Raw genomic sequence first — 26048 nt, forward strand, 5'->3', positions numbered from 1 at the left:
AAAAAAAAAAATTAGCCCGGCATGGTGATGCACACCTGTAGTCTCAGCTACTTGGGAGGCTGAGGCAGGAGAAGTGCTTGAACCCGGGAGGCAGAGGTTGCAGTGAGCCAAGATTGCACCACTGCACTCCAGCCTGGGAACAGAGCGAGACTCCAGTCTAAAAAAAAAAAAAAAAAAAAAAAGTGAGATTGATGTGTTACTGGGAGCAAGAAAGAGGGGTCTCAAAGCCCAGCAGGACTTTGACAAAAAGTGGGGAACACAAGAGAAAATCAGTTGTGAAACTGGAGTGGGAATTTGCCAGGGAAAACGAAGATGGGAAGGGCATAAAGATAGAGAAAATGTGTGAGAGAGAAAGCCAGAAGCTAGATCTTATGAAAGGTGCACCTTAAACCCTTCATCAGGATCACAGAGACTATAAATAATAGATTATCTAGCTTTATCCTAAATGCCTCTTTTTCCCTCAGCCGTTTCCATCACGATTGCTGTACAGCCCTTCACTCCTCCTGCACTCTGTATTCCTCTCACATCCACCACCAATTCCTTTGCTGCTGTTTAGTGAGAGGTGAGGGACACTCCAGCCCCAACCCATGCCTGGCCCGGGCTGACCACGAAGAACAAATTTCCATCACTGCCTTACAGCAGCCACGTGTGCAGGTGTTCCAGCCCTGCAGATGGCCCTGGGAATGGTAGCAGAGCATGGCTCTGAAGTGACTGCCTGGACAGGGCCCCCAGGCCCTGTGCACACATGCTAACGATTTGACTTTGCATATAGACAGGTATTCTAACACCAGGGCACCTAATCTGCAGGGTATATTCGGTAAATGTAAGCAGTGATGGCCACCAGCCTCCTGAGAGTCACCACCCTCACAATAAGTCCTTTCTCAGGCTGCTGCTGTTTTCTGATTCAAGGGCACAGGTGCATAAAAGGCAGTTGCCCCCATTTAATTAGAGGATGACGTGAATGTCACCAAGCTCCCTGCCTTACTGCTGCTGCTTCTCTTGCATGTCGTTCTGTCCTTGGCTCTGGTTAGCTTGGCTCCTGTGCCCAGCTACTCCTTTTCTTTTCTTTTCTTTTCTTTTTTTTGAGATGGAGTTTTGCTCTTGTTGCCCAGGCTGGAGTGCAATGGCACAATCTCGGCTCACCACAACCTCCACCTCCCGGGTTCAAGCAATTCTCCTGCCTCAGCCTCCTGAGTAGCTGTGATTACAGGCACGCACCTCCATGCCTGGCTAATTTTTGTATTTTTAGTAGAGACGGGGTTTCTCCATATTGGTCAGGCTGGTCTTGAACTCCCGACCTCAGGTGATCCGCCTGCCTCAGCCTCCCAAAGTGCTGGGATCACAGGCATGAGCCACCACGCCCAGTCAGCTTTTTTTTTTTTTTTTTTTTTTTTGTTTATGGTTCAGGCAGATACTTTCTTTAGTTTTTTCTTTTATTATTATTATTATACTTTAAGTTCTAGGGTACATGTGCATAACGTGCAGGTTTGTTACATATGTATACTTGTGCCATGTTGGTGTGCTGCACCCATCAACTCGTCAGCACCCATCAACTCGTCATTTACATCAGATATAACTCCCAATGCAATCCCTCTCCCCTCCCCCCTCCCCATAATAGGCCCTGGTGTGTGATGTTCCCCTTCCCAAGTCCAAGTGATCTCATTGTTCAGTTCCCACCTATGAGTGAGAACATGCAGTGTTTGGTTTTCTGTTCTTGCGATAGTTTGCTAAGAATGACGGTTTCCAGCTGCATCCATGTCCCTACAAAGGACACAAACTCATCCTTTTTATGGCTGCATAGTATTCCATGGTGTATATGTGCCACATTTTCTTAATCCAGTCTGTCACTGATGGACATTTGGGTTGATTCCAAGTCTTTGCTATTGTGAATAGTGCCGCAATGAACATACGTGTGCATATGTCTTTATAGCAGCATGATTTATAATCCTTTGGGTATATACCCAGTAATGGGATGGCTGGATCATATGGTACTTCTAGTTCTAGATCCTTGAGGAATTGCCATACTGTTTTCCATAATGGTTGAACTAGTTTACAATCCCACCAACAGTGTAAAAGTGTTCCTATTTCTCCACATCCTCTCCAGCACCTGTTGTTTCCTGACTCTTTAATGATTGCCATTCTAACTGGTGTGAGATGGTATCTCATTGTGGTTTTGATTTGCATTTCTCTGATGGGCAGTGATGACGAGCATTTTTTCATGTATCTGTTGGCTGTATGCATGTTTTCTTTTGAGAAATGTCTGTTCATATCTTTTCTTGACTGTGTTTCCCTCTCCTTCCCTTTCTCTAATTCTTCCTCCTCCTTTTACTTGGTCCCCCTTTCACTTTGTTCTCTTTCTCTATTTTCTCACTTCCTTGATCTCTTTTTTTTGCCCTGAATTTCCATGTTTTTTCATCTTCCTGCGGCTACTCCTTGCCCCCTTTCCTCATATTCCTCCCCTCTTTTATTTTTAATCTCCCAAATGCCTGCTTAGACGCATCACCCTTGCCCTTTGCCATCTTCCTCCTCCCCGAGCTCTTGCCTCCTGAGTCAGTGCAGTGGAACACAGAACTGTCAGCTGTCCTCTGGCATATTTCATGTAGCCCTTTAGTTAACATTCTGTGTATCTCTGTGATCGATGCCTGTTTGAAATGGGATTAATCTGATCCTCTCCAGTAAGGATTATCATGAACTTAGCCTTATTCATCTTCTGTTCTAATACAATCTATGGCCACTGAGATGATGGTAGCTACAATTAATAAATACATGAAACACCAATGTGTTTATCTCTCTGCATGCTCTCGTCAAGGGTTAGAGTGTGAAGAGCTGGTTTTTAATCCCTGCAATTCTCCCAGATTTCATTTCTCTGATGTGAGTTGCTTTTTTATTCTGTCACTCTTTTTGCACAAGAGAATTTTGTTGTACAGATCCACTCTTCCTCTCTGGGTGCCTGCTAAATGCCAGAGGTGGGGGTGGCTTGAAAGCAGGGGTACACATTGCCCAGTATTTTTTGGTGTCTGCAGTAAGCAGAGTAATTGCATTTTCAGGATACCACTATTCTCCTCTGCCTTCTTATCACAACCATGATACAGCTAATCTCTTGTGTATCTCTTGTAGAGGGAAGAACGAGGAATAAAAAACTAAAAAATTAACATGTTTCAAGAACCTATCCCATGCCAGAGCCTGTATCCTTGCAAATCATCTTAAGAACTGGGGCCTGGTGCAGTGGCTCACGCCTGTAATCCCAGCCCTTTGGGAGGCCAAGGGTGGGGGGGATCACCTGAGGTCAGGAGTTTGAGACAAGCCTGGTCAACATAGTGAAACGCCATCTCTACTAAAAATACAAAAATAGCCGGGCATGATGGCATACCCCTGTAATCCCAGACATCCAGGAGGCTGAGGCAGGAGAATCGCTGGAACCTGGGAGGCAGAGGATGTAGTGAACTGAGATCGTGCCACTGCACTCCAGCCTGGGTGACAGAGCAAGACTCTCTCAAAAAAAAAAAAAAAGAAAGAAAAGAAAAAGAAAAAAACGAAATGGCTATCAGAATCTTTTCTTTAACAAATGAGCATAACCAGGTTGACACATAAATGAACTCACCCATAGTTACACAGGTTGGAGAGGTGTAGCTGAGATTTATACCCAGGGGGACAGCTAGTTGCAAGTACTGTCTTTGCACCAAACTTTGATATCGTACAGGGAGTTGTAGAGGTCTGTTTCCCTCCTTCCATCCTTTTCTCTCTTCCTTCCTTCTTTCTTTCCTCCCACTGTCCTGGTTTGAGGATCTCAAACTGGTTTTATGGTTTTCTGCCCTTATACACTCTGTTCTACTTTTGTACACTCAATGTTTACCATACGATTTCTAGGTCTTTATATCAAAGTAAGTTACTCAGGTAAAATTGTAATTCCCATTTCATGAAAGGATCTTATCTGACTTTACGACTTACTAAGAAAATTCCAGAAGTCTGAAATCTTTGCAATTTGAATGCACCATCAAAATTCAAAGAGAAAAAGAGTTGTTGGGTTGCCTCTTGATTCCTTCTTTCATCCTGCCTTCCTGCTTGATGCATCAGTGCACACACACACACTCACTGAGTTCATTTTTGTGTCATAGAGTTGTAGATTCTGCAGAACCCCTGTTTGAGTTTCTGCCTGCAGCCTCTTCCCTCCAAACAATGCAGCTTGGAGAGAATTCTCATTTCCTTTATTATAAAACTGCTGTAAAGCTGTGATTCATTTGGAGACAAAATGATTTCCTGCTGAGGCTTTATGCGAAGTGATTAGCAGGTAGATAGGTAATAAGCTGACCTAATATCCACGCCGCGTTTCCTTTTGCTTTTTCTACCATCTCCAGCCACTCTGCAGCCTCCTTTCATTCTGAGCCTAATTGGGTGACTTCCCTTTTAGCCCTGCTTGAATATGTGGTCACATAGGAGACCATTAGCCACATAAGGTCGGTGGCAGTCGAAAGGTAAAGAAAACAGTCTTTTTCCAAATGACCTTTTGAGATTTTCATCTATGAACATCTGCTTTGTGCTCTCCCTTAATGAATTCCCAAGGTTCTTCTTTTAAGATGGGCAGCGCGGCCTCTCCTTTGAGCAGGGGGTTGCTGTCGGCAGGTCTTGCCATTACCCCTGATTTTGATTCTTCATCTCAGGGGCCAGAGCACATATTGAATCCTCCCCACATCCCCCCACCTGCCACCACCATTAAGTGCTGCACGGTTTTTCATAAGAATAGAACCTGATCAGTCCAGTAAGCAGCCTGGGACCCCAGTGCTCCTTGTTCTGTCTTGAAACAAACACCCAAATGTCCCCATATACACCATTACACATATAATATCCATTAACCCGGTCTAGTGACATCAGAGTGATCACAGTTAATTATAGTGGTTGCCTTTTATTGAAGTCCTACAGGGAACTCTCCATAAACTTGGTAACTCCACAGCAACTTAAGTGTTATCATTCCCATCTACAGGTTAGGAAAGTGAAGCTTAGAAAAGTTAGGTGTCTTGCTTTAAGCCACATAGCTAGTAAATGATGGAACCAGGGTTGTGTAAACTCTGGGTTTTTTGTTTTGTTTTGTTTTGTTTTGTTTTTTGCCCTAGATCCTAGGCTCTTTCCACAATGCCATATGTTGTGTCTCTGAAGTGGATATTTCAGCCTGTATGCAACATGATGAATTTCGTGTTTAGTACTGTGATGAATAAAAACAGATATTTAAAAACTATCATTTAAACCTCTTATTGATTTAAATTGCCTCTTATCTGTTTTGTGAGAACTTTGAAATAAACAATGAAAAGAGCTTCCATTTACGTAATTTAAGAATCGAAATATTTTGATTCTTAAATCAAAGATTTAAGGCTAATCAAAGATATAACCATGGTCAATGCCATAAATCTGGTGTCTATAGTTGTAAGACAGTTTCCCAGCTGCTTCAGAAACCTTTTCTACAACGCCTCCAACATCAAACTTACCAAAACTCGTTCAGTGATGGAGAGCTCACTCCCTCTCTTCATAGCCCATTCTACAGCATTAGATGATTGTGTTTTATTAAATGAAACCACAGGAAATGGGCATTTTTTAGGTTGAAATGATCCCATATCAGCAATGTAATAAGTTCAACCTGTACAGTGAGGTCACATCTGCTTCTTTGTCCCATTCACTCATTTGCCTTCATTCTGTCCTCAATGTAGCACCAGGGAGGGTTCCCCCTTGCACTGGACCGTGGTCCTGTGGACATTGAAATGTCCTTCTTTATAATTCTCTTCTCTTGTCTATTTTTTTTTCACCAACTGCTCTTCAGAGGTTAGGGTGCCTAGCTCCTCTATCACCTTGTTGCTTTTTTTTTTTTTGGAAGTATTATAGCCAAGTCAAAGAACAAAGAGCGTATATTACTTCACTCAACAAATATGCGTTCGGGGTCAGGGCCTCTTCCAGGCACTGGAAATGCCGAGGTACCTTTGGGGCATTTACAACTTACTGGACAGAAAATAAGCAAATAGTATAATATAATGCCAAATAATATAATTCCAGGGTGTGATAAGCACTCTGAATAAGCAGAAGAAGGGGATAGAGAGTTTGGGAAAAAGCTGGATGGGTGGATCTCTTTCCATGGAAGGGTGAGGAAAGGCCTAAGACCTTGAGTTGAGCACCAGATAAAAGTGTTGTCCACCGTGTGTGTTAAGTTACATAAAACAATGTAAGTATCCCTCTTTTTAAGTGACCAGACTTTCTCCAAAAGTAGGATGGTTCAATAAATATTTCACTAATACCTAGGAAAAACTGAAGATGAAACACCTTCCTGTCACCTCCCTAGACCGTGCTTTAAGTATTCTTGAGAAATAAAATAGTCTAACAAAATTATCGTCTGGGTTTCTGATGTAATCAAACATATCAAAATGCATCTCCCTTTTAAAATGGTTAGGAAGTATTTCCTAGAAATTGAAATTGACATCCACAGAATTATGAAGAATGAGTACCAAGGTTGCATTTCACAGCACAAGTATGACTCTCCCTATAAAACCAATTACAACTAAGCACTTTCCGAGAGACTTGAATTACTACTGAAGTCAATTTCATTTCCATAAAGTTCATTTCGGTTTTCTTCCCAGTATATCAAGTTGAACCTATTTTTAAAGAAAGACTGCCACTTTTCCCACCATTAGTGGCAAAAGTCCCTCCCTGGTTTTGGCATCTGTCTTCCCTGCCTTGGCTGGTGTCTTCCGTCTTCTCTCCCCTCCCACTTCAGCTGCTTGCCACCAGCCATGCCCAAACACAGCTGAACAAAAACAGGCTTGTTAGATGGCTGCCCAAATCTGCATGGGGACCCTTCTGGCCAAACGGGGAAAGTCAGCCATTGTCCCCACTTCCCAGTGCCTCTGTCACTGCTGCTGGAGTTGGTGTCCCAGCAGGAGAAAGGAGACAGGCAGCCTGTGCTAGCCTGATGGGTTACCCACAGCAGCAGCCATGGGCAGTGAGATTTCCTGCGGTGATACCAGGACCTGCTGGATTTTACAGCATCGGTGTCGTAGTGCACCCCTTAAACCTCCAGAGTAGAGGGTCCCTCCCACAGTCCACACCAAATGTTGGCCAAAATGACACAAAGGGAACTTTTGCCGTCCTCTTTCCTGCCTAAGGGGCATGCACATGGATTGGAAGTCATGACAAGAACCGTATCTTGTTTTGGAGGTTTTGTGATGTTTAGGTACTCACAAGAGATAAATTCAATCTGTCCTGCTAGACGTGTTCAAGAGGAAGCTCCCATCCTATCGGAGGTGAAGTAGCTTCCATGGACTCAGGAGGGGCTCCTCCCCAAGGCTTCTGGGTTGTACTGTCCACCTGTCATTGGACCTCAAGCACACCTGGGACACTGCCACATCAATAACAGCGGTGATACTGTGTGTGCAGACCTGGCCTAAATCCCAGGCTTGAGTTAACTGACTTAACACTCAGCATCATGCTACAAGGTGTTGTTATTATTCTGCAGCAGATGAAGAAGCGCAGCACAGAGCTGGTAAATAACTACTTGCCGCCACCCGGCTGGCAGCAGGGCATAACATCCCATGCACACCCAGCAAGGGCACCCTGCAGATGTCTTTGCTTGGCAGAGAAGTTGCAAAGAAGGCCAGTGTCACCCTCTGGGCATGTCTTCAGGACTATTTTGCGACTCTGCTTTCCTGTCAACATCCCCTAGGATTGCTGTCATTCTAGAACTGGATAACATGATCCATTTGAAATGAGCTATTTTAGAGAAATCAGCGATAAAGCTACCAGTTATACAAATAGTTTTATTATTATTTGTTAAAGACCGCAAAGACATAGAGAGGTGGAAGCGTACATTTCACTTATTTATGTATGTATATATTTATTTTGGTTCGCATGAATTTTATTTGACTGTACTTTCTCTTTGCTTTGTTATCGAGTTTAAACAAGAGTTATTTTTACCAATCCAATCTAATAACAAGGTTACGAAACTAATCAGGCTCCACAATTTCCTAAGCAACCACCGCCCCCAGGTTTCCAACTTTTCTCATCCACTGTTGTGATGATGATGGTGATTTTAACTCTTTTGTGAATTGTCCCCATAGGGTCTTCTGAAGACGGCCCTGGATTTCCACAAACTGGGAAAGGTGGAGTTCAGCGGCGTCAGAGGGAATGCCCTGAGTCAGCAGGTCCAGCAAATGCATGAGGAGTTTCACGAGATGTACAGGCTTTTCTCAGGGTCCTCCTCCGACTGCCTGTACCTCCAAAGCACGGTAGGGTTGGGAAGGGCTGAATCACCAGCTCTGCCTGTGTCCCAGATGCCTCTCACCTGTAGGGTCTAGGCATTTACTTGTATTTTCCCTGTGTATTTCCTTCGGCTCTGTGGTCCCAGTGGGTTTGCTAATTACCCTTTGTGTTAGGAGAAATTATTATTCCTTGTGCCAAGAGAAAGATTCTAATTATTCTTTGTGTTGGGAGAAAGATCAAGGAGGCCTCTTCCAACTGTTAACTGCTCCAGACTAATGACACCAGGGTTTCAGAGATGCTGAGGTGGGTATGACCTGACAGTGGAGGTTGTGGCCACCCTGTGGCTTCAGAAGTTTTAAGCTCAGTGAAAGAAGCCAGATCCAGAAAGACAAATGTTGCACGGTCTCACCTATACGAGGCGTCCAAAATAGTCAAAGCCATAGATGCAGAGTGGAATGGTGGCTGCCAGGGGCTGGGGAAGAGACAAATGGGAAGGTGGTGGTCAAAGAGTATAAAGCTTCAGTTATGCATGATAAATAATTGCTGGAGCTCTAACGTACAACATGGTGAAGACAGTTAACAACACTGTATTGTGGGCTGGGCGTGGTGACGCATGCCTGTAATCCCAGCACTGTGGGAGGAAAAGGCGGGCAGATCACGAGGTCAAGAGATTGAGACCATCCTGGCTAACATGGTGAAACCCCGTCTCTACTAAAAATACAAAAATTAGCCGGGCGTGATGGCAGCCGCCTGTAGTCCCAGCTACTCAGGAGGCCGAGGCAGGAGAATTGCTTGAACCTGGGAGGCGGAGGTTGCAGTGAGCCGAGATCGCGCCACTGCGCTCCAGCCTGGCGATAGAGGGAGACTCCGTCTCAAAAAAAAAAAAAAAATTGTATTGCTTTGCTCTCTCACTCATAAGTGGGAGTTGAACAATGAGAACACATGGACACAGGGAGGGAAGCAACATACACTGGGACCTGTCAGGGGTTGGGGGACAAAGGGAGGAAGAGCATTAGGACAAATGATGCATGCAGGGCTTAAAACCTAGATGAGGGGTTGATAGGTGCAGCAAACCACCATGGCATATGTATACCTATGTAACAAACCTGCACATTCTGCACATGTATCCCAAAACTAACAGTAAAATAATTTTAAAAAAAGAAAAACTGTTTTGCGTACTTGAAATTCACTAAAAGGGTAGATCCTAAGTGTTCTCACCACCCACACAAAAAGCAAATGGTAACTGTGTGACGTGATGAATATGTTAATTAGGTTGATAGTGGTGATCATTTCACAGTATATACAATTTTTATTTGTCAATTTAACTTAATAAAACTGAGTGGGAAAGAAGTTTTAAGCTTTGGGCAAAAATTGCTAAGGGAAGAACAGGCACACCTGGGCAGAATTTTTTTAGTGACTTGGGGAGGTGTAAGTGAAGCCACAGCCTGGGTTTTCTGATCTGAACCTGGTTCCCAGCAGAACACATAGGATAAGGAAAGGGCCAGTGAAGCATTTTCCAGGACAGGAACAAAGAGCCCGCATCTCACCTGTAGCCCCAAGAAAGCCTCAACCTGTGAGTCCACACCCATGGGAGAAAAAAAGAAGGAAAAGGGCCAGTATGAAAACAGAGAATGGAATTCCCAGAAAAAGGAATGGCAGAATTACTGGAGAAGGAGTTTTAAGAGTGTGTGCGGGAAAAGGAGAAAGAAATTAGGGCAGGAATCTGCCCCGAGCACCTTCAGACATCCAGGGGAATCTTATTTGGCCAGACCCAGGAAGGTACTGCCTTCTAAGAATTCTATGAGTCAAAAGTAGACCCAAAAAAGGTGGACCATAGACCATCGTGGCTAGCACAGTGAAACCCCATCTCTATTAAAAATACAAAAAATTGGCTGGGAGTGGTGGTGTGGGCCTGTAATCCAGCTACTTGGGAGGCTGAGGCAGGAGAATTGCTTGAACCCGGGAGGCAGAGGTTGCAGTGAGCCGAGATCGCGCCACTGCACTCCAGCCTGGGCGACAGAGCGAGACTCCGTCTCAAAAAAAAAAGAAAAAAAAGGTGGACCACAGAGCAGGCTATATACAATGTATTTGCTACCCTATGATACAATAAAACAAAGCGTAATCCCAGGGATTTTGCCCAGGGTAAAAACTAAAAACTAAAAAGAAACATACCACAATGTCATCATGTTTGGGAAGTAGGACTAGACTATTTCTTCATACCCTTTTTTTTTTTTCTCTCTCTCTCTCTCTCTCACACACACACACACACACACACACACACACACACACGCATTACTGTTACAAAGCAGTAATAACAAATAATTCCACAAATTAGAGATTGGCGTTAACAGTGTTTCTCCGAAAATTGCTACATCCTAAGAGAAATACATTAGGGTTGCCAGATAAACTACACTAATTTGGACATATTAAAAAAAAAAAAATCTTGTTTATCTGAAATTCCAATTTAACTGAGTGCCTTGTAGTTTTATTTGCTAAATTTGGCAATCTTAAGAACAAGGCTAGTTGCTGTCTTCACCAATTAAGAAGGATTTAGAAGAAATAGTTTGTATTAGTTTAATTAGCTTTCTTTCCTCCTAATGGCTAGATTAGTTTGCTGACAATGGAAAAATGGAATTCTGACTTGGGGAAGGGAAGAAAGTGGGTGGTAATGTTGAAATAGCCCCGTTGCTAGGGCTGTTGCTGCTATAATGGTTTTCAGGGTAACAAGAGCTGGTGTTATAAGAGCTGGTGTTATAAGAGCTGGTGTTATGAGTGAGAGAGAAGGGGCTTCAGGAAGCAGAACGGAGGAGCATGGAAAGGGTGGAAGAACACCAAACTCACATCTAATTCACTCCACCATTTTGCTGGGACCCTCTAGGTAAAAATGCTGCAACCACAGGGTAACTCTACATGGCTAAAAGTTAAGTCATGCCATGGTGAATTTCAGAAAATTAAAATAATTCTTTGGTATAACCAGTTCAAACACAAAAGTTAGCTGTGAGGAGCGTAGTGGGGTTGGCTTTCAGAAAATTATGTTTTACATATATATGTATATATATGTGTGTGTGTGTGTGTATATATATATGTATATATATGGTGTCTCTTCAGGATTTTGAAAATGACGTCGCTGAATTTAACCAGAAAGTAGAAGATCTCGACCGAAGACTGGGGACTATCTTTATTCAAGCTTTTGATGATGCACCTGGCTTGGAGCATGCCTTTAAGGTTTGTGTAAATGGGGCAAGAACTACTCTGTCCTGGATACTCCCCTAGCCCTCATGAGAGGATGATATGGATACCTTTCCAACTGTTCTGTTCCTGCAACTATTAATTATTCTTATTAATCTATTAGAGAAGGATGTGGGAATCCTTCTCAAGAAAGTGTGCAGAACTGGGATTCTCAGGCTGAGTACTTATGCTTTCCTGAAAATGTAACAATGTAAAAATACTTTTAAGAGGAATTTCGGCAGTGATCTCTTCAGGTGCCACACCATTATCAGTAGGGAAAGCGTGACCGTGCAGTACCATGGCTATTTAACCATGGTTGCTAGGTTGATTCAATCTAGAGCAAACCACCTCCCAGGTAATGAGTAATAGGTTTCAGGCATCGACCACTGGAAAAAGAAGATTTTTGCTCTTACCATACCAGGTAGTACAAAGTGTATGGAGGAGAAGTTTTAGGACAAGGCATAGATGATGAGTAGGTAAATGACTGCACAGCTGAAAGCGCTGCATCGTGAAACATGAAGACTCGGTGGAGCATGATATGTCTTCCACCAATCAACCAAGAGGCTTATTCTGGGCCGGGCGCGGTGGCTCACGCCTGTAATCCCAGCACTTTGGGAGGCAGAGGCGGGCGGATCACGAGGTCAGGAGATCGAGACCATCATGGCTGACAGGTGAAACCCTGTCTCTACTAAAAATACAAAAAAAAAAATTAGCCAGGCATGGTGGCGGACGTCTGTAGTCCTAGCTACTCGGGAGGCTGAGGCAGGAGAATGGCCTGAACCCGGGAGGTGGAGCTTGCAGTGAGCCGAGATCACGCTACTGCACTCCAGCCTGGGGGACAGTGAGGCTCTGTCTTGGGGAAAGAAAAAAAAAAAAAAACAAACTTATTCTATAAAATTTTAAGGGTTCCACTAGTTGGTGGAAGAAGTTACAAGAAGTCACAGTGTGGTTCAGTAGAGGAAAGAGATTTCTGTCAAAGCTGTTTAAGATTGAATGGACTTCTTCAGCTAGTAGTTCAGTTTCTGGGCACTGAAAATATTCCAACACAGGATCTGTGATGGGTGGGACAATTGTAGAAGAGGCTTCAACCCTGGATGGATGGATCTGTGCTATTCTAGAATATTTGGTAACCCAAATGCGGCACATTAGCCATTGAGTATATATGTACATGTAACCTTTAATAAATACCGTAATTCACATTGGAAGGCTTTTGAGATTCCCCTCTCCAAGCGTTTGATCCAATTCCAGTGAAAGGGCTTGTCTGTGTCCACAGAATGGTCATGCATGCCATTATCTGTCAGGGCTCATTGAAACTCTGCTGCTCAGGTCACTTGTGGGGCTGAAACTCCATCCGTGCACTAAGGATGCCCAGCCCTACCCATCATATAGGTCCCTCTCCACCAGAGATGTTCAGAAGTCTTCAAGGGATGCCTCACAAGCATTCTCAAGTCACTTTGAAGTCTTTGAAATCACGGCATCTGCTACATGTCTACAGACCCCCTTTCAATTTTATCTGCCAAGAACGGTGCTTGAAGGAGTCTTGCCATTGCTTTTCTTCTGATGGTCCCACCATGAAAACATCTCTGTGTGGGCCAAGGGCATGCCTCTTTGGGTTCAAAAATTCCAATCCTTGAAATTTGATGGTAGAGTAGGGTTCTGGGCAGAAGTAGAGGGAGACCTTCCCTCCACTGACGCAGCACTGCTTGTACCCAGAGTTTCAGAGGGCTCATAAAAGCAGATGATTTATCTTCTGACCTTGACTCCTCTTCTCAGCAGAGTTTCCAGCCCAGCCCATGGAAACTAGTAGGAAAACCATGACCCTCCGATCCCTTCTGCCTATTTTGTTTCTCTCTTTTTGGTGATCTCACCAACAAGAAACTAAAACCCTTCCTTTATCCCCAAGCAAAAGCAAAATCTCCAATGGACATAAGCTCATGCAGAGAAGAACTTTTTCAAGCCTGGGGAGCAGGGACCAGAGAGAGTACCTGACTCTGGATCCCCTGCTGCTGCTGTAAGATCATCCAACTACTAGGTGGCCCCTCAGTGGACATGAATCCATTAGTACATCCAGGCCAAGGACTGTGAATAGAGGGTGCAGGCTGGCCATGGTGGTCCCTCAGTGCGCATACCTGTACTTCCCCAACAGAAGATGGGAGCCACAGAACTGGGTGGAGTCCGGCTCTCTTATGCTTCCATTGAGGCAGAGCTACTTTTTACCATCTCCAGAGATCTGGGTGATTGTTTTGTGGAAGAAAGTGAGACCCTAGATCCTCCCCAATGGAAGGCTTTTTAGCACCTTTAGAGAGTCCTTAGAGTGCCTTGGAATCAATTAGGAAATCCAGTCAAGCTATCAGGTCTGGAAAACAGCTGGCCAAGGACCCCATATTTGGCCTTTCTCCATATGTGGTCATTCTGCATAACATGGCCTGGACACCTCGGACTTCTAGGAGCCATCTAAGATTATGAGCTGATGCCAACCAGCTCCTAGAGCTTGCACTCCCTCCAGGCTTTGGATGCCAGTGAAGCAAAAAATATGGCCCAACCTGCCATAAGGAGGTAGGATAAAGAGCATAGGGTCTTAGACAAATGCAGACTGTTCAGCTTCCAGTTTTAAGACATGTGGATGTAATTTTACATCGTGTTTCTCATGTTCTTTGACTTAAAGCAAGGGTTCCAATTTTTTTTTTTACAAAAGGTCAGAGAATAAATATTTTAGACTATGGGTACATGTGTTTTCTGTCACATCTTCTTTTTCATTTTATTATTTATTATTTTTATTTATTTATTTTTAAGAAAGTCTTGCTCTGTCGCCTCAGCTGGAGTGCAGTGGTGCGATCTCAACTCACTGCAACCTCTGCCTCTCGGGTTCAAGCGATTCTCATGCCTCAACCTCCCAAGTAGCTGGGGTTACAGGCAGATGCCACCATGCCTGGCTAATTTTTTTTTTTTTTTTTTTTGTATTTTTAGTAGAGACGGGGGTTTTGCCATGTTTGCCAGGCTGGTCTTGAACTCCTGGCCTCAAGTGATCTGCCTGCCTTGTTCTCCCAAAGTGCTGGGATTATAGGCATGAGCCACAGTGCCCAGCCCTCTTTTTAACTTTTTTTTGATTCTTTTTTTAAATGCAAAAACCATGCACTGACGCCACGGGCCAGACTTGGGCGGGTTTGGCTGCCTGCTGCTGTACTTTGTCACCCCCTGGCTTCAAGCACTAGGTGGAGATGAGAGGTTATCATGGAAGGCACACTTAGAAGCAGAGTATTGGTATATCCTAAATATAACTGAAGTCCCACATGGCCTCATCTCAGAAAAGCATCACAATAGAAGAAACACAGTCCAGGAGCCAGAAAGTAATTACAAGCATTTCACATCTTGATTTTGCTGCTCCAGGAAACACTGAGGGATTAGGGCAGTCTGAATGCACCGGAACACGTCTTCAGAGCAAGCTTAGCATCACCGCCATTCTCAGGGCACCTGCTCTCAGAAACTATTTCCTTGTTCCCATTCTCAAATTTTAGCCCTTCGAATTCTCCCCAACATCCAGCTTACTTAGCAACTTTTTCTGTTCCATCATCACCTTCTTTCTGTTCTAGGTCTTTTTTTTTTTTTTTTTTTTTTTTTTTTTTTTTTTTTTTTTGAGACAGCGTCTCGCTCTGTTGCCCAGGCTGGAGTGCAATGGCACGATCTTGGCATCTTGGCTCACTGCAACCTCTGCCTCCCAGATTCAGGCAATTCCCTGCCTCAGCCTCCTGAGTAGCTGGGATTACAGGCACCCGCCACCACGCCCAGCTAATTTTTGTATTTTTAGTAGAGACGGGGTTTCACCATCTTGGCCAGGCTGGTCTTGAACTCCTGACCTCGTGATTCACCCACCTTGGCCTTCCAAAGTCCTGGGATTACAGCCACTGCGCCCGGCCTGTTCTAGGTCTTAATTATGTAGCTCAACTTAACCTTTCTGGGATCTTTAGTTGTCCCTTTGTTTATTGGTTTATCCAGATTCTTGTGCCAAGTAGAGCTGGGGGTAGGTAACTCAGCAGACAGGAATTCTCTGTCAGAAGCAAAGGAGAGGAGAAAGACTATGAATATCATCCACATATGAATAATTACTGGTCCAGTTCCACAATAACACTGTTCACTCTTCTTACGTTTGTAGGCATATGAAGGAAAAACCAGAGCACTGGATATGTATGACCACGGAAAGGTTTAATCTGTGATTTATTTTTCCTCTTTTTCCTCCACCTTCCCTACAGCTGCTAGACATAGCAGGAAACCTCCTTGAAAGACCACTGGTAGCGAGGGATACATCTGATAAATACCTGGTCCTCATCCAAATGTTCAACAAAGATCTGGATGCAGTGAGGATGATCTACAGTCAGCATGTCCAGGAGGAAGCAGAACTTGGTAGGCTTGTTGAAGGGGATTTGGATGAGGACATTCTGTTACTGGGAAGAAGCAATGCATTCCTCTTGTATTTGTTAAATGTCCATGTATGGATCCATACATTCTCAAAAAAGAGCAAGCACAACCTTCTTGCTTGAAATTCCAGACCACCTTGGGTGACCGGGGAGCTCTCTGAACTGTGGCTTTCCCTGGTTCTGGGGCTGAGATTGGCAGGCTGACCCAGCGTGGCGCAGTCTTGACCACCTCTGTTCAACTGAGACCTTGGCATCATGTATAAGTTGATCCTTGATCAGTGTTGCTACACTGACTAATCTTCAACACACCTCCATTCCAAAATAAATGTTTACATGCCTGAGAAAAGTTTCTTATGCCTTCTAATGCCATAGCAACCATGCTTCTGGTGGGAGGAACCAGCAGGAGCCCTCCAAAGGGCAGTACCATGCCAAGGCGTGATGTCTCCATTTTTATTATGATGCTTAGAGTCAAAACAAATGCATTTCAGTTTTGCATACATTTATTGAATCCTTAGTACATGCCAAACATGCCTGTGGGTATTGTATACTGTGGCAGGTCAAGGTAAGGGATAAAATAATTAATATGAAAAGATGGTTCTTTATAGAATGTTGAGTATCACTCGACTTGAGCTATAAAGAATGGTAACAAGCTGGGAGCGATGGGGTGAACCTCTAGTCCTAGTGACTCAGGAGGCTGAGGTGGGAGGATCACTTGAGTTCAGGAGCACGAGGCTGCAGAAGCTATGAGCCTGCCACTGCACTCCAGCCTGGGTGACAGAGCCAGACCCTGTCTCTCAAAATAAAATAAGAAACAAATAAAATACATTCCTATAGTCAATCGCACAGTGCGCTGCATATAGTGGGTGCTCAATAAGTGGTTATTGGACTGAATGGCCTCTGGCATCTGAAAAATGATGCCATTTGGAAGAAATAAATTATTGACTTCTTATGATGAAAAGAAAAGAAAGAGCAAGAGACTAAAACCCTTCCTTCCTCCCCAAGCAAAGATGCATTGTGGATGGGAGATTCGAGGGCAGGCTTAACAAGACAAGATGCCTTGTGACTGGGAGGTTCGAGGGCAGGTTTATGTAAAAGGTAGTCTTGAGCTGAGCCCTAGAAGTTGGGAGATCAACAGTAAAGGAGAGGAGGCAAAGGCCTTCGGAGAAGACATGAGAGGATACGGAAGGTGATCAGCTGGGCCTGCCTGTAGCCAAACAAGGTGTGCGGAAGACACCCAGTCAGCCACGGCATTTGGGGTCAGCTTGGGAAGTGCTCAGAGTGCTGGGTTAAGGAACTTGGAATCATGATCGAGGGTATGAGAAATTATCAAAGGCTTTTAAGTAGCTGAGCAACAGGATCACTCTGCTTGCTAGTAGGTTTCATGGTGAGGTCATCAAGCATCGCCTCCACTTGGAAGTCATTCCAAGAAAATCCATTGACCAAGCTTTATGTGGGATCATCCCCATGACTTCTTATGGTCAGATACAGAGTTTGAAAACTCAAATGTCTTCAGAAGCTATAGTGGTAACAAATGACCACGACCTTAGTATCTTAAAACACCACCACCCATCTTTCAGCTAACAATTCTTTTTTTTTTTTAGATGGAGTCTGGCTCTATTGCCCAGGCTGGAGTGCAGTGGCACGCACGATCTCAGCTCATTGCAACGTCCACCTCCCCAGTTCAAGCGATTCTCCTGCCACAGCCTCCAGAGTAGCTGGGATTATAGGCACCTGCCACCACACCCGGCTAATTTTTTGTATTTTTAGTAGAGTCAGGGTTTCACCATGTTGGTCAGGCTGGTCTCGAGCTCCCGACCTCATGATCTGCCTGCTTCAGATCCCAAAGTGCTGGGATTACAGGCGTGAGCCACCATGCCCGGCCATCAGCTCACACTTCTGTAGGTCAGGAGTCCAGCATGGTGCATCTGGGTTCTCTACTCAGAGAGTATCCCAAAGCTGAAATCAAGGTGTCAGCCAGGCTGAGTTTGCATCTGGAGGCTCTGGAGGAAAAATCCACTGCCATCCTCCTTGCTGTTGGTAGAATCCAGTCCCTCATGACTATAGGAGTGAGGTCTCCATTTCCCGTTGGCTGTCAGTCAAGGGCCACTCTTAGCAACTAGAAGCCATCTGCATTCATTACCATATAGCCACCTCCATCTTCAAGCCAGCAACAGGACGTTAAATCCTCTCATGTATCAAATCTCTGCCTTCCTCTCCTGCCACCAGCCAGAGAAACCATTCTGCATTTAAGGCCTCACCTGATTAGGTCAGGCCTAGCCAGGGTCTTCTTCCTCCTGCCATATGACATACCATGACCACAGGAGTGAGGTCTCATCATAGCCACAGTTTCAACCCATGCTTAAAGGCTAGAGGATTATGCGAGGGTGAGGGTCATTGGGGGTCATCTTAGAGTTTTGCCTATCATGGAGGACAAGCCGGAAATGAAAATCATGGATCTGGACTGAGCATGGTGACACCAGGGAAGGGTGGTACGCGTGGTGAAATAAAGGAAGTGGCCACTTCTCTAGTCGCTAGTTAGAAATGCCAGCGGATTCTTGCTAATCTTGTCATTTTCCCCAAGAAGCTGGGAAGTGAGATTCTTTAAAAAGTGAAACCTCACATTTGTTAAATCTTGACAACTAAATATAAGCAGACAAACCCAATGCCTGGGCTAACATAAGCATATCTAATCTGTGTTGACTCGAGTCCAGGGCTTCATAATCCATATGGCCTGCCTCATTCATCATCTTACGGAATTCTTGCAGGAACCCTGGAAGTTAAGCAGGGAAGATATTATTCCCATTTTATGGATGTGAAAATTGAGACCCAGAGTGATTGAGTTGTCTGTTTAAGGGAGTGTTTTAACCCTGACTGTCCAATTAGAGTCATCCTGAGAGCTTTTAAAAAACACTCAGTGATGGCCGGGTGCAGCGGCTCACACCTGTAATCCCAGCACTTTTGGGGGGTCGAGGTGGGTAAATCACCTGACATCAGGAGTTGGAGACCAGCCTGATCAATATGGTGAAACCCCATCTCGACTACAAATACAAAAATTAGCCAGGTGTGGTGGTGGGCACCTGTAATCCCAGTGACTTGGGAGGCTGAGACAGGAGAATCACCTGAACCTGGGAGGCAGAGGTTGCAGTGAGCCAAGATTGCACCACTGCACTCCAGCCTGGGCAACAAGAGTGAGACTCCTTGAAACACTCATGGCTGGGCCCCTCCCAGAGCAATGATATCAGAATAGCTTAGGCAGAGGACCCAGGTCCCCTGAGGCTGAGAGTGTTCATCTCAGGGTCATTCTTTCTTCCTGTTTATGTGCTCCCAGGGTGACTTTAGTCTGGAGATAATGAGGCAAAAGTGGAGGACCTGGCTGGAGGCGTTTGCCGGGTGGAGAGGGCTGAGGTGCTCTAGACTCATTTCGGTCTCTCTGTGCCATGTCCCCAGGGTTCTCACCGGTGCACAAGAACATGCCCACCGTGGCCGGCGGCCTCCGCCGGGCACAGGAGCTGAGGCAGCGCATCCAGGGTCCTTTTAGCAACTTTGGACGCATCACACACCCGTGAGTATTGTGTTCCTAAAAGACAGGTTTGTCTTGGGCTGCTGTTCCTGCTCTGGAATCCGAGTGTTGTAGAAATGCAGCCCGCTTAACGAAGGCGAGAAAATCACCTTCCTTTCTTTCCATTTCCAGCAAGGGATTAGACAGCTATTGGCCAAGCAGTCATGATATTGATGCATTTGGACTTACGGGCAGGGCCCTTGGTGTGAAGTGAGGTGTAACTGGCTGACTCCTTTTGCTCCGGGGGATTCATTTCTGGAGCCAGGGATTTTAAGCTCTGTGGAGTTCTTCCACACGTCTCCCTTTGATACCATGTCTCCTTGCTGCTGAGACCACTGGAAAATAATGAAGTATGAGGTCTCTGTCCATATTGGGACAACCCTGGGAAACCTGTTAAAGATGCAGGTTCCAGGGCCTCACCTGTCACTGGCTGAATCTGAATCTGGCGTGGGCTGGGAATCTGCCCCTTCAGCAAGCTCCTCCTCTGATTCTGATGGTGACCAGGTTTGGAAACCATCAGCTTGCTTCATAGCTGAGGTTAGAAGCTGAGATAGAAGCATCTCAGCTGCTAATTGTGATATTGTGTTTAAGACGCTGCCTGAGGAAAGGCAGTCTTCCTCTGATCCCTCTTTCTAGAAGACTTAATCTTGCTGAGAGCACACAGGTTTTGGAAAACACAACAGAAGGAAAGGAATCAAACTCTGGCCGTTGGACTCACAGGCGTTTTGGAGTTAGGAAGAGCCTTAGAGACCCTCTGGTCTGGCCCAAGTGGGAAGACTCAACACTGGCAGAGGCCAGACGAAAGGATGGCCAGGGTGGGGTCTGCAGGGGGCCACCAACACCCCACTCCAGCATTGCCAAGCAGAAAAGCAGACCCAATGTGAGCAATCTCCTGACTGGTGGAGATAAGCTGGAGACTGGATTTTAGAGTTGGACATCCAATTTTCCAATGATCAAGGATTCCATTTTTTCTCAAACTGCGCAGATCTAACAAAGCATGCCTGTGAGGCCGGTCTGCCCTGCAGGTGACCCATCTGCAACATCTGCTTGGGTCTGGGTGAGATCTTTGTTTTCAGATGAAGAAATGGAGGAAATGAAGAGAGAAGTGAGGTGACTTGCCCAAGGTCCTAGAGACAGCCAAAGAAAGAACTGGAAGAAATGCCTGGTTCTCCAGGCTCCTAATCCAGAACGCTTCTTGGGGACCCCCAGCCCTGGAAGTTTGGTGGGGAGTAGCTCTGAGCCCTCATGCATCTCAATCAAGCAGCAGAAGGCAGAAGGGAGAAGATAGGTGAATGGGGTGGGGAGGGATGCCAGGGCTGCCCCTAGAACGTGGACTGCCGCAGCTGTCACAGGTCCGGTTCCCAGGAAGGAGACCTATGATGTGTGCAGGAATTTATAGAGAGCCTTTCAGGAATCGCACCCATGAGGGAGGGAGGGGGAACAGATTGGGCAGAGAGAGGTTGAGCTGCTGAGCTGTAAGAAAGTCGCAATGGGTGTCTCAGCCGGTCCTCCTCGGAGCTTGGGCCCTTCAGAGCTGTTCTGCCTCTGTACCCCCACATCAGCTGGTTGGATGTGGGCTTTCCTGGGGAGGGGCATGACCTGTGGGCCAGGCAGCTCTCTTTGGCCAAGCCTGTTCCCAAAGAGGAAGGCAGTGGTGCTTCCGCGGCAGCCAACACTCCTGGCTGGAGGGGACAGGGCGAGGCAGGGGTTGAAGCAGGGAGGTTTGGAGGGGTACGAGGGCTTGGTCCCAAGAGGGAATCTGGAAGGTACACAACAGAGACCTCTATAATTCCCGTGAAAACTCCCCCTTGTTTTAAAAATGAATTCAAATATTTATTACAGGCCAGGTGCAGTGGCTCACGCCTGGAATCCCAGCACTTTGGGAGGCCGAGGCGGGTGGATCACCTGAGGTCAGGAGTTTTCGACCATCCTGGCCAACGTGGTGAAACTCCATCTCTACTAAAAATACAAAAAATTAGCCAGGCATGGTGACAGATGCCTGTAATCCCAGCTACTCGGGAGGCTGAGGCAGGAGAATCGCTTGAATCCCGGAGGCAGAGGTTGCAGTGAGCCGAGATTGCACCATTGCACTCTGGCCTGAGAAACAAGAGTGAAACTCTGTCTCAAAAAAAAAAAAAAAAAAGAAAGAGTGTATTCTGCTCTATAATAGGTGTTGATTGGTTATTGAAAATGTTTTAGATTCCTCACCATGAAGTGACATGGAAACTGCAGGAATTTCACTGTTCTTATTCCTGTGACTTCCCACTCGGCCACACACCCATGGGAGAAGCCTCACTCTGCTCTGGCCTCATTCTTTTCTAGATACAAAACTGAGACCTGGGGTTGGGGCCTGTGGGGCTTGTGGAAATCACACAGCTTGGGAGGAGAAAGCACCCATTCGGGCTGAAGCACATTCCACCTCTCCTTGCTGCCTGGCAGATGCATCTGTCCTTTCATCACGGAAGTGAACTGAGTAATTGAGAGGGGAAAAATGCCAGCAAATTCATTGCTTTCTCTGCAGGCACTAGGGCTTCTGTGGAAAGCTCGAGGGATCTGGTGAAGAAATCCTATGTTGGGCCGGGAGCAGTGGCTCACGCCTGTAATCCCAGCACTTTGGGAGGCTGAGGCGGGCAGATCACGAGGTCAGGAGATCCAGACCGTCCTGGCTAACACGGTGAAACCCCGTCTCTACTAAAAATACACAAAAATTAGCCAGGCGTGGTGGGGGATGCCTGTAGTCCCAGCTATTCAGGAGGCTGAGGCAGCAGAATGGTGTGAACCCAGGAGGCGAAGCTTGCAGTGAGCCGAGATTGCACCACTGCACTCCAGCCTGGGCGACAGAGCGAGACCCTGTCTCAAAAAAAAAAGAAAGAAATCATATGTTGGTTTAAAGAGCAAATGGATTAGTAAGCTGCCTCTTTGCCAGCAGGACAAACAGAAACAAACCTCCGCATAGTTAGTGTGAAGGTTTTGAAGAATTAAAGATACTTCACCAATTTTTTCCAGGAGCTGGACTTTCATTAGTGTTGCAGCAAGTGTCAAAACCAGTGGGTAACGGTACCTCGAGCCACACTCTCGTCTGTGGTCCTTAGCATTCCTGCAGAAGCCTCCGTGTGTGTGTGTGTGTCTGTGTGCACTTGTGTTTACGCATGTTATATGTACATGCATGTGCACTGTCACATATGTGCATTACATGTGCACATGTTTCAGGGGTAAGAGCTGGGAGGGACCCTCATGTAAAAACGCAAAGAAGTGGTAGTGTTTCGGATCACGTGTTCTAGATGGATTTCAGAAAAGGAGAAACACATATATTTAAATATATAAAAATCATTTTAATATACATGTACCTACATAGATATTTTCCTGGCATATAGTGTTATAGACAATCATGTATCACTTACACAATGGGGTTATGTTCTGAGAAATATATCCTTAGGCAATTTCATCATTATGTGAATATCATAGAGTGTATTTTCACAAACCTATGTCTATGGTCTAGCGTATTGCTCCTAGGGTACAAATGAGCTATGGTCTAGCGTATCCTAGGAACAATACGTGCTATGATCAATATGCTGTATGGTCTAATGTATCACTCCCAGGCTACAAACCTGTGCAGCGTGTGACTGTCCTGAGTATTACAGGCAATTGTAGCACTATGGTAAGTGTTCGTGTATCTAAACATATCTGAACATAGAAAAAGTACAGCAAAAAATAAAGTATAAAAGATAAAAAATGGTACACTTATGTAGGACACTTACCATGAATGGAGCTCACAGGACTGGAAGTTGCTTTGGGTGAGTGAATGCGAAGGCCTAGGACATTACTGTACACTCTTATACGATTGGCGGCACAGTAGGTTTGTTTACACCAGCATCACCACCGGCATGGGAGTAATGCCTCGCACCATGTCAATAGGCAATAGGAATTTTTCAGCATCATTAAAGTCTTACGGGACCGCTGTCATACACACATATATATATTGACCAGAATGTCATTATGTGGTGCATGACTGTATATAACATTGATGGTCTTAAATACAGACAATTATGGCACCTAGAATTTTTTCATATCTCAATTTCCCTTTTATTCAGGTTTTTGAAGGACCTCACATACCTGGTGCGTGACTGGCCCAGCTAGGTGAGGGTGCTGGCGGAGCTGCGGGCAGGAAACTCTTGACACTTGCAGAGCTGCCTGCATTTCAGGAAGTGCAGATGCCCTCTAGTGGCCAGAGTAAGATGTTTGGGAAGAAGAAGGGCTCTTTCAGGGCTGTTTGGAAACCAGCCAAGGAGCTATTCACGCTCTTCCTTGGAGGCTGCAGTTTGTTCCTCGAATAATTATTTTAACTTCTTCTAATTCTGTGTCACTTTTTCTCTTTTGTACGAGTAGTTGCATGGAATCTGCAGAAGGAAAGCGAATGAAACAAAAATATGAAGATACGCTCTCACTGCTAGAAAAGTAAGCAACTTCTGGGATTGTGTGGGTCTGCAAATTGCACAACCTCCACGCTGCCTTCTGCAGCTCTGAGTAGTATCGCTCTCTGTTTTATGTTATAACCGCGATATTTGTGAGTACAGTATTTCCGGGTTGCACACACATAGGTCTCTGGGGAATTCAGCTCTATTCTGGAAATAAATACTTTTCCAGTGCAGTTTTGCTGGGCGTGTGAACTAGAGCTAGGAGTAGGGTGCTACTCACGGAACTCCAAGATGGGAGTCACGGAAAACTGCAACAGCTGCTTACTCAGCAGAAGCAACAGTGCATCCTGCACAAAGAGACAATAAGTTTTAAAAAGTACTTCCTGCATCGTTTTATGGAGAAAGCGTAAGAGTGAAAATTTTATATGACTTCAAAGTTGTTCCCGCTTTAAAGCTGAATAAGTCTTTCGGGGGCTCAGGGTCTAGAAACAGCCACTGTTTTGCCTTCTCCTTCTGCCATTTGTTCTTTCTCCCGGTTCAGGAGGGAAGAATGGTGGCTCTTGCGATTATGATGTGCCTATACTTAGCATTGTTCCAGACAGATTAATTAACAGCACCTCTACCTGCCAAGTAACACACATTCCACCCCTTTTACCTCCAAAATAACTTCAAGTCCATCCACTCCTCTGTCTCCACCAGCAGCATCTTCACAATAGACTAGAACTTCTCCAGGCCAAACTGCTGCAGTGGCTTCCTAACAGTCATTGCTGCCTCCAGATCTGTCCCCCTGAGTACCCACATTGTTACCAAATCCAATAATGTCACCACAGCCACCACCAGCTGGGAGGCCTTGCAGTGGTTCTCACAGCCTCCTTAACATGACATGAAGAGTCTTCCCTAAGGTGGTCCTTGCCTCCTCACCACCACCTCCAGCCTCTGCCATGCTCTGTAATCCTTGTTTCAAGCATACAGTTTCAAGGGTGCTGTTTCTCACCTCTACCGTTTGGCCATGCCAGGAATGCTCACTCTCCCTTTGCCACCCAACCTCTGGCTATCCTGAGACTCAGGCAAGCGTCCGTTCATCACTTCTCCTATGAAACTTTCCCTGACATTCTCCTTATCATCCCCAGCCCTCCGCCGCTGCCATTAGGTGTCTGATTTCCTGTACATTTCTTTCTTTCTTTCTCTCTCTCTCTTTCTTTCCCCTTCCTTCCTTTCCCTTCCTTCCTTCCTTCTTTCTTTTCCTTCCTCTTTCTCCCTCCCTCCCTCCCTCCCTCCCTCCCTCTCTCTCTCTCTTTCTTTCTTTCTTTTCTTTCGAGTTTCACTCTTGTTGCCCAGGCTGGAGTGCAATGGCATGATCTCTGCTCACTACAACCTGCCTCCCAAGTTCAAGTGATTCTCCTGCCTCAGCCTCCCAAGTAGCTGACATTACAGGCATGAGCCACCACACCCAGCTAATTTTTTTTTTTTTTTTTTTTTTTTTTGAGTAGAGACGGGGTTTCTCCATGTTGGTCAGGCTGGTCTCGAACTCCTGACCTTAGGTGATCCACCTGCCTCGGCCTCCCAAAGTGCTGGGATTACAGCTGTACATTTGTTTAGGATTGCACTTGCTACACTGTGTCAGGGTGATCTGCTCACCTGCAATCCCCACCATTAACTGCCTTCACTGTCAGGTACTCATCCATCATTTTTATCCCCCAAGCCCAGCACATGGTAGGTGTTGTCAGTGTGTAATTACTAAATGATGAACGTCCATGAGCTACATAAAGATTAGTGTGAGAGCAAATCTTCCCCAGTAACTTCTTCCAACATTTACTGAGACTAATCACAACTTCCTTATCCCCCCAAAAGATCTCATGGGGTCTTTCTTCTCTTTTGTGATTTAAGCGATGCTACCTTTAGAAATCTGTGGTTACGGCCGGGCATGGTGGCTCAAGCGTTTAATCCCAGCACTTTGGAAGGCCGAGGCAGGCAGATCACCTGAGGTCGGGAGTTCGAGACCAGCCTGAACAACATGGAGAAACCCCATTTCTATTAAAAATACAAAATTAGCCAGATGTGATGGCACATGCCTGTAATCCCAGCTACTCAGGGGGCTGAGGCAGGAGAATCGCTTGAACCTGGGAGGCGGAGGTTGCAGTGAGCCGAGATCACACCGTTGCACTCCAGCCTGGGTGGCAAGAGTGAAACTCTGTCTTGAAA

General features: G+C 45.5%; 1 protein-coding gene across 1 annotated transcript in view; it reads left to right on the top strand.

The window, feature by feature from the left end:
• The window catches only part of DNAH9 (dynein axonemal heavy chain 9), a 381289-nt gene that overhangs the window by 22059 nt on the left and 333182 nt on the right, over nt 1–26048 (top strand). The window contains exons 7-11 of the mRNA XM_003912358.5: nt 8091–8258; nt 11341–11457; nt 15708–15858; nt 19320–19434; nt 23818–23886. Of these exons, the coding sequence (XP_003912407.4) occupies nt 8091–8258; nt 11341–11457; nt 15708–15858; nt 19320–19434; nt 23818–23886 (620 nt within the window). The remainder of the gene's footprint in view (nt 1–8090; nt 8259–11340; nt 11458–15707; nt 15859–19319; nt 19435–23817; nt 23887–26048) is intronic.

The sequence above is a fragment of the Papio anubis genome, chromosome 17, assembly GCF_008728515.1.
Source record: "Papio anubis isolate 15944 chromosome 17, Panubis1.0, whole genome shotgun sequence".
Lineage (NCBI taxonomy): Eukaryota > Metazoa > Chordata > Mammalia > Primates > Cercopithecidae > Papio > Papio anubis.